Below are 10835 nucleotides of genomic sequence, written 5' to 3'. Positions count from 1 at the left end.
CTCTGGGCCATCAGCCTGGCTGCCCTCCCCTGGGAGGGAAGCCCGCCCTCCCCCAGGAGGAAGCCCGCCCCCTGGTGCCCACGTGACTAGGATGGGCAGGACTGTGTCCTCACTTAACAGGAGGGCAGAGCAGGCCACCAGCCCCAGGGTGATGGAGCAGCTCCGCGGTGCCCAGCAGAAGGGCTCCCGGGCACTGAGCTGCCTGAACTGGAGCGTGGCTGCCCGAGTCCTGCGGGAAGGTCCCAGGAGTGGTCGGTCAGTCGGCTGGGAGCGGGAGAGGGACAAGGACGGCCAGCCCTCCGGGCACTGGACTCCAACAACAGGGGCTCATCCGAGGGACCAGAGGGGAGAGGAAGCGAGCTCCCTACTGGTGCTCCCTCCATCAGGGATGCTGTGAGGGACACGAGAGCGTCTGGAGGGAAGTGGGCTGGACGGCACCACGGTTAAGTGTCCAGGCTCTGATCAGACGAGTCCGCACCGCACTGCTGGGTGTGTGAGCCTGGGCACGGGGCCCGGCCTCTCTAAGCCTCAGTGTCCACATCGGCTGAATGGGGATAACAGCAGTCTGGACCTCACCTGGGTGTCTGCGGGATTCGATGACAGGCTCGGAGAGCACTCGACACGGTGCCTGGCGGGCAGAGTGTCCTGCACACTGCTACCCCCATCATTAGAGGGCTTCCCCCAAACCTAATATCTATGGCTCTGATTCAGTCATTGCTTTTAAGAAAACACTAAGCGGAAATTCCATGGTGGTCCAGACGGTAGGACTTGGCACTTTCACTGCCGGGACAGCGGTCTGATCCCTGGTTGGGGAACTACGATCCCATAAGCTGTGCAGCATGGCCAAAAAAATAAAAATTTCAAAATAATAAATACTACTATGTCTATTATGAATAAGCATGAGATGATTAGAAAGCAAACAAGTGGGAGAAAGGGAAACTGTCACAATTATCTCAACGAATGACCTTTTTCCAACAGAACCATCAGCATATTTTAAGTGGTGGGTGAGTTTCAAAACTTCCATTAAAACGTCAATTATTCACCAGTACATAACCACACAGTGTTCATTCACGTGACACGACAAGCACTCTTTAACACTTCACAGAGAAACAAAGGCACGCTAAATTACTAAATAGTTTACCTTTCAAGGATTCTTCCTTAAATCACTAGGCTGATAGATGCATGCAAAGAAATGGAGAGAAACCAGGTTGATTGCGACTTTGAAGCTAAAAGTTCAAGAATCAGTATAGGCAAATACAGGGAAGCAAGAATGATGGCAAACCTATAAGTGAGATTACGACTTAGAGAACAGTAGCTGCAAACAGAACATTTTCTATTTTGACCACAGAAGTTAAATAAGCTATTCAAGATTTACTAGAGAAACACTATAAATTATTACTCAGGAAGATACAATTCTGTTACAACTCCGTGATTTATTAAAGCAGAGCATCCTGTACAACAAAGGGCCTCAACAGCTGTCTGTTCTCAGCCAAACTTCTCTAACTTATTTCTCTTAATAAAAACATGTTATACTTTCAAATAATAATTTAACTGATGAGGAAGTTACCATGATACCTATTTTAACACTGAACAAATCTAACCACCTATTAGACATTAATGTAAAATCCTTACCTAGAATTTGATTTAAAACTTCTGAAAATAAATTCATTAAAGCAGGTACCCTATGAAAATGTGTAAGAATGAAAGCTAGCATAATGGAATGTGGAGTCTTCACATTTGATGAACCATAGAAGATACTTTGTAAAAGAGTCTAGTAGAGACATTAACCATGCAAAAGCTGATAAGATTTACAGTCTTAAATACAAGCACCAACACAGAAAGGATATTGTGTCAAAAGCCCATTAATTCTACACTTAGAGGATCATTTCTTTATGTAAGCATAATCTCATTTATAAATTGCACAGGTTATGTAGTGTATGATCCATCTACATTATGCTTGTAACTGCATAGTGATACAATAATTCAAACTTACTGCTATGGGGGAAAAACACCATTTAATGAGACATGAAGAGAAGCACAAACACGACTAAAGGGGCACACGCTGTGGACACAGCACTGCTGAGACCAGAGCAAGTGGGAGGACGGCGAGGGGAGATGGATGGGGAAACTACAGCCTGGGGTGGGGGGACGGGAGGCTGGGGTCTGGACTGACGACAGCTAAACAGACAACAGGATGGGACAGGAAATTCAAACCAATGATGAAAGCAGACACACCGTCAGAGAACTCCAACAACAGGGACAAAATATACACAACTGTTCTTTTACAAACACTCGGAAAGAAATCAAGCATGAAACCACAGAGAAATCGTCAAAGAATTTTAAATATCAACTAATTAGCCAAAGACACAAATTATAAAAAGTGTGTCAAAAGACCACAAAATGGACTAGTTACCACTTCACATGCATCTAAAATGATTCACAGTTAATTTAATGATATGCTGACTAACAATGCAGCTAACATGAAATGGGTGGTAACACAGAAAAGTGGAGGTACAAAGCAGAGGGTTGTAAACGTGGTTTCATGGGGTAAAAAGCAATGCACTCAGAAACCTAAGCTATACACGCAAGAAAGCTGGAACATGTGCTTTAGAGCCGCACACTCTGTCACAAAAAGCCTTAGGTCGTCTTCCCGTTTTTAGACTCCGAAGAGTGAGGAAGCCCGACTTCTTCCCTGGGGTCCTGGGGCACCGGGCTTTGAACCTGGTTTCACACGCAGAGCGGGCCTGAGTGCGCGGCCAGGTCCATCAGCAAGCAGACCAGTTTAGATTTTTGGTTTTCTTCCCACTGCATGCCCTGCACCCTGCAGCCAGGCATCCCCAGTGGAAAATGTGCTGCATGTTTTTCACACGCCATGAGAACTGCCTGTGGTTACTTTCACAAAGCTGTCTGCCCCCTGAGAACAGAAACTTTCCTGCAGCTGCTGCACCCAGCACAGGCCAGGCCCAGCGTTACAGAGGCAGGCTCTGGCTGAGTTCATGATGAGGTGCTAAGCCGGTGGTCCAAATATCAAGACTAATTGGTCGCTGTGCGATTACAGAATGATTAAAGACTAGGTAGTTTTAAAAATCATAGACCTCTGAGTGTGGCAAATGTACCTGATTTTCTTCTGGGTAAAAAGAGAAAATAACCAAAAACAAACAAAGAAAACCAGTGTGCTGGAGGAGGGACGCGGCAGGGAGGAGGCAGACACATACCAGAGGCATGGTGCCCAGCCGGCCTATGTTCCGCGCTGGCCTTCGACGCCTCATTCGGGGCGTGGAGGGCACACTGCTGGGCGGGCAGGAGCTGGCAAGCGAGGAGGCCGAATACAGGTCGAGGGAGCTCACTGATTTACAACGACGAAGGCTGCCTGAGCTCGCCTTGCCCACCCTGCCCTCAGTCTCCTTGGCCCGCTGCTCCGTGTTCTCCTTCAAGCCTTGGATCCACCTAAAAGAGAGCAAAACTCGTCACCTGCCTTTGTCAGCACAGGAACGTGTCTGGACAACAAATTTGGGCTTGCATTCTGTGTCATGATTAGCAAATTCCAGGAACAGTTGCTCAATTAACATCGCAGCAAAAAGGTTCGACTTTCCCTCTTTTGAATATTCTCAAGCTTAGTATAACTTAGCATTGAGTCTTACAAACTGGCCCCTGATCATTCACGTTTGATTTGACTCACTGACTCTAACATTCTGACGGGGCCTGGGTGGCGACTCTCTCCCCGTGAGGAGACACCTGAAATGGACAACCTTCACCATCCTTGCTCTCACGGCTGAGGTGCACGTCAGAGCCTCGAGTCTTTTCCACTGGGAATCAGGAACTCTGCACCATCAAAACAGAGATTCACGAACAAGCTTGACTTTCTAAACACAAGGCTCCAGACCAGATGAAGTGCTAGTTGACCATTTTTTTTTTAAGGGTGTACATGTACCAACACATCACTTGATGAAGTTCTCCCCCAGCTTTGTGTGAGTTTCTGGTTTCATGTCAATGTGCCGCATTCACCTAGAATTCACGGTTACTGCTCTTCTCCCCTAATGTGTCAAGGATGATTTTATATAGCAGTTTAAATACTAGATTATGCATACAAAATGATTTTTTTAAAAAAATACAAGATTCTTGCAGGTCGTAACCTCTCCAGTTTCACTACTTATACGTCCTGAAAGATTTTCACTGGTGACAAGTTGAAGGACAGAATTTACCGTTTACATCAAGGCAACATATTGCATAAGGAAAAATCACTTTTACCTGACAACGTGCTGTAAAAATAGAAACATTAATATGTAACCGTTCCATATTTCCTGCGGGGACGGGGAAAGACATTTCTGAGCTCGTCTGTGCTCAAACATGACCCAGAAAGCAGTCTGTCTCGGCGCCAAAACTGCAGGCCGCTGATTGTGCCGCTCACCCCTGCCTTCCCCCTGAACCCCCCGCGCTTGGCCAACAGGAACGGGCACCTCGGCCTGGGCTGACGTGACGAGAACAATCTGAGCAGCGGCTCTGCCGGGTCCTGCGAAGGGTCACCGGCCCGCGGCCACTCTGAACGTAACCTCAGGACAGGAGGCACGGCTGTGCGGGTGTGGCCCAGGCAGGCCTCTGGGCCCCCGGCCACCCGGCTGCACCCAGACCATGGCCCCCTGCTCACCACGAGGCGGGCCTTCGGATTCTATCCCGCTTTGTAAACTGTTACAACTGCCAAGGCAGTGTCTAAAGAAAACATCTTAAACATACTGATGAGTTGAGAAAAACTCAAACACATGTCCTTGGACCAGTGTTTCACAACAAGCCAATCTTCACACTGTGCTAAGTTAAAAAGGAAAATGCAGATCTGAGTAGGAATTTGCCAACCCCAAACCTCAGCTTTTCTGTCCCAGGTGCCTTCTCACCAGAGCGTGGGCGGCTCCGAGGGACACACGAGGGTGAACCCTCAGTGCTGGTGGGTTCACGGGCCACAGGGGACACTCCCTCGGCACCTCTCCCACCTTGGGGCTCAGAGCTGGGGGTGGACACCCCACAACGCCCCCCCCCCACAGAGTGCTGACACCAGCTGCGCACAGAACGCCTTGGCTGACTCAGCTCTCTCATCAAGGGCGATCTCAGAACTGAAAATCCTTGAAGCAGGCCTGTAGTCAGTGTTCTCACTAGGGAACACTCAGACTTCTAGGAGAAGACAGCTCCTCGGAGAAGCCCAGTTTCTGGGGAGCTGAGCTCGGGCACACCCACCGGATCTCTTGGCTGATGGTGTCCAGCTGCTCCTCAATCACAGCAGGCAGAGTCTCGACATCAGCCTGGCCGCTGGGCGGCAGCTGAGCGGCCGAACTGAGGAGGGTGACCCCGTCGCCCTCGCCGTCAGACACGCCCTCGTCTCTCTGGAAGGCCTGGGCCACGGTGGCTGGCATGGGGGCCTGCTGTCTCAACTGAAATAAAAGGGGCCGAGTCACTGTGTGTTGATGTGGGCATATACGTTAGTGCACTTCTTATTGTATACTCACCTGATGAGATGGCTACTGTAACAGAATACACCGAGTGTCTCTCATTGATCTCAATGTCAAGAGAATCTGCTTATTCACAGCTTTAAACTCTCAGTTTGAGAGGGAAAAAATGTTATCCTAAAACCATTCTATTACCCAGTTTTTAATTGCAAATTGATAGCCAGAATATAATAAACCTTGAGACATTTATGCCAACTAATACTTTTAACAGGGGGCTTCCCAGGTGGCTCAGTGGTAAAGAATCCGCCTGCCAATTCGAGAGGACAGGCTGGATCCCTGGGTCGGGAAGATCCCCTGGAGTAGAAGATGGCCACCCACTCCAGTATTCTTGCCTGGGAAGTCCCAGGAAGAGAGGATGTGTTGGACTACAGTCCACAGGGTTGCAAAGACTTGGATAAGACTCAGCGTGTACTCAGGCAATGCTGTTAAACCATATAAAGCTCTGACTTCTTACAGAAAAACTGTATTTACAAGAATTCAAGAAGCTCAAAAGTCAACTAGTTTCATAAATATGTGCATCATCCACCTGACCAGGCAGCAAGTGTACTCATGCAGGCCGGCCGGGTGGCTGGTACCTTCTCGTCCAGGGCCTTGTGGTGCTCAAACAGAAACTTCAGCGCCCTGAGCACCTCCACATCGCTGGTCATGCGGGCTGGGGACTGCGCCTGCTGCTTGTCCGCCGTCATCTGGAGGGACGGCCTGAACCGGGAAACCATGAGCTCCAGGTGCTCCAGCAGCAGCTGCAGGGCGGGGCCAAAGGAGCACCTTCAACCTCACACTTGAATTCAGGGCTGAGAACTCCTCTCAGCCTCACGCTAAAGCCAAAACCATGCTAAGGCACGTCGGAATCCCACCAGTTCAGTCTAAAGTTAGAGTGGACTTCCCCAGTGGCCCAGGAGTTAAGACTCCACACTTCTACAGGGCTCATGGGTTTTAATCCCTGGTCGGGGATCTAAGATCCCACAGAAACTGTAGCATGGCCAAAAATGTAAGTTAAGAGAACTCCCCCCTCAAATGTACTAAAATTACATTAGCTCTCATCATGAATTGGAAGCAAACTATGAGAACCCCAAGCTGATCCACCTCGGTCTGCCCAGTGGGAAGATGTGAAAAATGACTTGAAAACCAGACAGACTTTAAAGACAGCAACACGGAGCCCAGCGGTGAGCCCCGCGGGCACAGGTCAACTCGGGAGACTTCGCCTACTGACCCCGGTGTTGTTTCTCTCTGCTTTCAGCTCCGCAATTTCTTCTTCCCTGGCACGAAGCTGCTCCCTGCACACCTTCAGTTCTTCATTAGATGTTGCCAGCTCCTAGAAAACAGTTAAATGAGGAGGGAACTAAATGCAAACACAAATGAAAAAGAGAGTGAGACCGTGAAGGCTGACCCTATCAAGTCTCTCCAGGCTCCACACAAAGGATCTCCCTGCCCCTCCGGAGAAGAGGGGGTCCGCTGACCCCAAGACCACACAGACCAGCACAACTCAGACTGGCCTTCAACCTCCACCTCGACCTGGCAGGCACGCGGAGAAGAGAACCTGGAATCCAGCCTGCCTTCTCCAGACCCAGGGAAGTCTGAGAAACTTTCCTAAACATAAACCAAACAACAAAATGGATAAACAGATTCTTAAACGACACACAGACAAGTGACCTAGGACCCCTGGGGAGAGTGAAGAAGAAAGGTAAGATCTACAAGGCCACCAGGTTTTGGAGAGTTCCTCTGGGAAAGAGGCTGAAGGCACCCCAAGGCCGTCTGTTAGCCTGACTCCACTGAACTCACCCAGTCATTCAATAAACTGGCTAAAATGTTAAATTCGTGTTATATGTATTTTATCACAATTCATGTGCACGCGGGGCCATCCACATGGTGAACTTGCTCAAACCGAACCACAACGAGACTTTCATTCTTCTATTTTTCTTTGCACAAGGATAAAACCCTGGCTTACATATCCCCCACTACAGACTGAGTATTCAGCACCTAGAACACTGCCCAACACTTGTAAGAGGCATGTAGTAGACATGTGAAGCCATGAGGGTATATGTTATACACGTAAGCAGTAGGTACATTATTAACATGCTGGACACACTGGTCTGTGCTTTGTAAGACGGGAGACGTTAAGGGGCTTAGCCTCTCTGCTTCAAGGACTGACTCTCTAGCTCGATCCAGATGCCCCAGAGACTGTTGCAGCCAGTGGATCCCTTCTTGTGGGGCCCCCGCCCAGCCTCCACGCAGCAACTGCACAACCTCTAACAAAGTCAACCTGCTGGGGTCGATCCTGCCCATGAAGGCCAAAACGCCCTGGCCAGCAGGGCCCACGGACATGCTAACAAATGAAACACAACCCCAACGCTTCATCGGGTGAGGGCCAATCCGACGGGCCCAGTCCCCGGCTGCTCTCACCTCAGGACACTCTGCTTCCAGGACTTGGGCCGAGGCCAACTTCTTCGTCTTCTTGGCCTTTGCCTTGGGGTTGCAGCATTGGAAAAGCGCCCATAGGCGGGCCCTTCTGCGACCCATCCTCGTGGATGGGGGCAGCGCCCCACTCGGGGGCAACTGCTGTTTCCCAGGCAGTTAGCTCAGCGCCTGAGCTACACCACCGATCTCACACTCTGCTCTCAGACACCACTCTCACACACCGCTCTCACACACACCGCTCTCACAAACCGCTCTCACACACTGCTCTCACACTATGACCACTGCTCTCACACTATGACCACCAGCAACTGCATCTCAAGAAGAAATGGCACGAAGGCTCTGCCTCCAGCACGTCTCCCAGGAGCCCGGAACCTGGAACCCACTCCGTCACAAGGGGCTCCGTGGTAACGGGGGGGGCTGGGCTCAGGCCCACCATCAAGGGTGCAGAGAGGGGGGAGGGGCTGCCGAAAAGACGGCAGGTGAGTGTGGGGTGCGGGAGAAGGAAGGCCGTGCCCACCGCTCAGGCCCAACGTCAAACATGACCCTGCAATGTACTGGGTCACAGTCGAACCGAACAGCAGAAACTGCTTCAGAAACCACCACCGCTAGGAATGAGCACATCTTCTAAGGGGGCTTCTGCCCCCTCCACCCCTGAAACAAGCCTCCAGTGAGGCTACTGAAAGGGCACCCCTGAACTTAAGGGCACCCCTGAACTCAAGAGTGTCCCCAGAACCCATCCCGGTGAGGAGGACTCACCGCGCTGGCTGCCCCTCACTCTCACCCTGAGCTTGGTCATTGCCGTTTACTTCTCCAGGGGATCTTCCCAAGCCAGGGATCGAACCCGGGTCATCCACATTGCACACAAACACTTCACCGTCTGAGCCATGAGGGATCTGCTAGCGTGTCAGATGAGTGCAAATGTGCGGTAGTTTGAGCATTCTTGGGATTGACTTTCTTTGGGATTGGAATGAACACTGACCTTTCCCAGTCCTGTGGCCACTGCTGAGTTTTCCAAATTTGCTGGCATATTGCGTGCAGCACTTTCACAGCATCATCTTCCAGGATTTGAAATAGCCCAACTGGAATTCCATCACCTCCACTACCTTTGTTCATAATGATACTTTCTAAGGCCCACCTGACTTCACATTCCAGGATGTCTGGCTCTAGGTGAGCCATCACACCATGGTGATCATCTGGGTCGTGAAGATCTTTTTGTACAGTGCTTCTGTGTATTCTTGCCACCTCTTCTTAATATCTTCTGCTTCAGTTAGGTCCATACCATTTCTGGCCTTTATTAAACCCATCTTTGCATCAAATGTTTCCTTGGTATCTCTCCTTCAAGAAAGAAGAGATCTCTAGTCTTTCCCATTCTGTTGTTCTCCTCTATTTCCTTGCATTGATCACTGAGGAAGCCTTTCTTATCTCTCCTTGCTATTCTTTGGAACTCTGCATTCAAATGGGAACATCTTTCCTTTTCTCCTTTGCTTTTCACTTCTCTTCTTTTCACAGCTATTTGTAAGGCCTCCTCAGACAACCATTTTGCCTTTTTGCATTTCTTTTCCATGGGGATGGTCTTGATACCTGTCTCCTGTACAGTGTCATGAACCTCCATCCATAGTTCATCAGGCACTCTGTCTATCAGATCTAGTCCCTTCAATCTATTTCTCACTTCCACTGTATAGTCATAAGGGATTTGATTTAGGTCATACCTGAATGGTCTAGTGGTTTTCCCTACCTACTTCAATTTAAGTCTGAATTTGGCAGTAAAGAGTCCTTAGGCAGCCACAATCCAAGATGTCAAACTAAAGGGAAGCTCAGTGAGGGAGCTGGAGTCTGAGAGGGCTGCTCCTTCCCTTGGGGCATCTGAATAAAGCTGACTCTGAGAAGAAAAGGCAGGGAAAAAGTCAAGCAGAGGGGACTGGCTAACACAGCTCTGGACGGTTCCTTGGGCTGGGAAGACAAAAATTCGAGTGCAGGCCTGACATGTCAGTCCAGATGTTAGAGATCAAGCTCCCCAAGAAAAGGGAGGCACAGAAAACATACCCAACACTGCCCAAATCGGCTGAGCGCTGAGTATCCATCACCTTGTGGTGCTCAGAAGACAGAAGGTGGGCTTCAAGACCTGCCAAGAAGGGGGGGCCCTGGGAGGCACCCCAGACTTCCAGACGGAGATGCTGGAGGGCTTCTCCCTGGGGTAAGTGAGGGAAAGTGGGTGAAGGCTGCTGAGACTCAGCTTACAAGGATCCCCCAGCCTCAAGTCACTCAAGCCCTGAGTGAACAGAGAGCTCTGTCCCCACTAGAGGTCTGCATCAGAAGAAACTCTGGAGAAGACAGCATCACCAGAACCTCTAGGATTTTCCAAACATAATGTCCAACATGCAACCAAAAAAGCAAAAAAAAGGGTGTAACAACAAACAGGACCAAGAGAAAAAGAACTGAAACAGATCCAGAGGTGCCAGATGTATATCAGCATATGAGAGGTATGCTAGAGGATTCAGATGCAAACTTCACCAGTTCAAAAATATACCTGACAAAAGGAAATATTTCTGAGAATGAAAACCGATGCTAGAAATTTAAAATAACAGTGACTGAATTGAAGAACTCAGTCTCTGGTCTTAACATCAAATTGGACACAGCTGAAGAGAGGATCAGTGAACTGAAGGATGGATCGGTTAAAAATATATATATAAGAGGGAAGAAAGTTTAGACTATATGGAGGGAGCCCGCCTGTTAAACTATGTTGTTCAAAACTATAAATGAGGCCCCTCATGGGGGAGAAAAGACAGAAAGGGGAATAAGAAATGCCTCCAGGGGTTGATGCTAAAGAGCCTCTTAATGAAAGTGAAAGAGGAGAGTGAGAAAGCTTGCATAAAACTCAACATTCAAAAAATGAAGATCATGGCATCCAGCTCCATCACTTCATGGCAA

The 10835-nt window shown here is 49.3% G+C and overlaps 1 protein-coding gene across 1 annotated transcript; it reads right to left on the bottom strand.

The window, feature by feature from the left end:
- Positions 1 to 2601: 2601 nt before the first annotated feature.
- Positions 2602 to 9007, bottom strand: LOC136147278 (liprin-alpha-1-like). Its single transcript, XM_065906614.1, has 5 exons — positions 8887 to 9007; positions 6703 to 6804; positions 6068 to 6232; positions 5224 to 5417; positions 2602 to 3447 (listed from the first exon to the last, which is right to left on the bottom strand). Exons 1-5 carry the CDS (start codon positions 8932 to 8934, stop codon positions 3081 to 3083), a joined length of 876 nt encoding a protein of 291 aa, XP_065762686.1. The 5' UTR covers positions 8935 to 9007; the 3' UTR covers positions 2602 to 3080.
- Positions 9008 to 10835: the final 1828 nt, after the last annotated feature.

Source organism: Muntiacus reevesi, chromosome 15, assembly GCF_963930625.1.
Source record: "Muntiacus reevesi chromosome 15, mMunRee1.1, whole genome shotgun sequence".
Taxonomy (NCBI): domain Eukaryota; kingdom Metazoa; phylum Chordata; class Mammalia; order Artiodactyla; family Cervidae; genus Muntiacus; species Muntiacus reevesi.
Note: the sequence above shows the minus strand (reverse complement) of the source record. Positions and strands in the feature narration are given on the sequence as shown.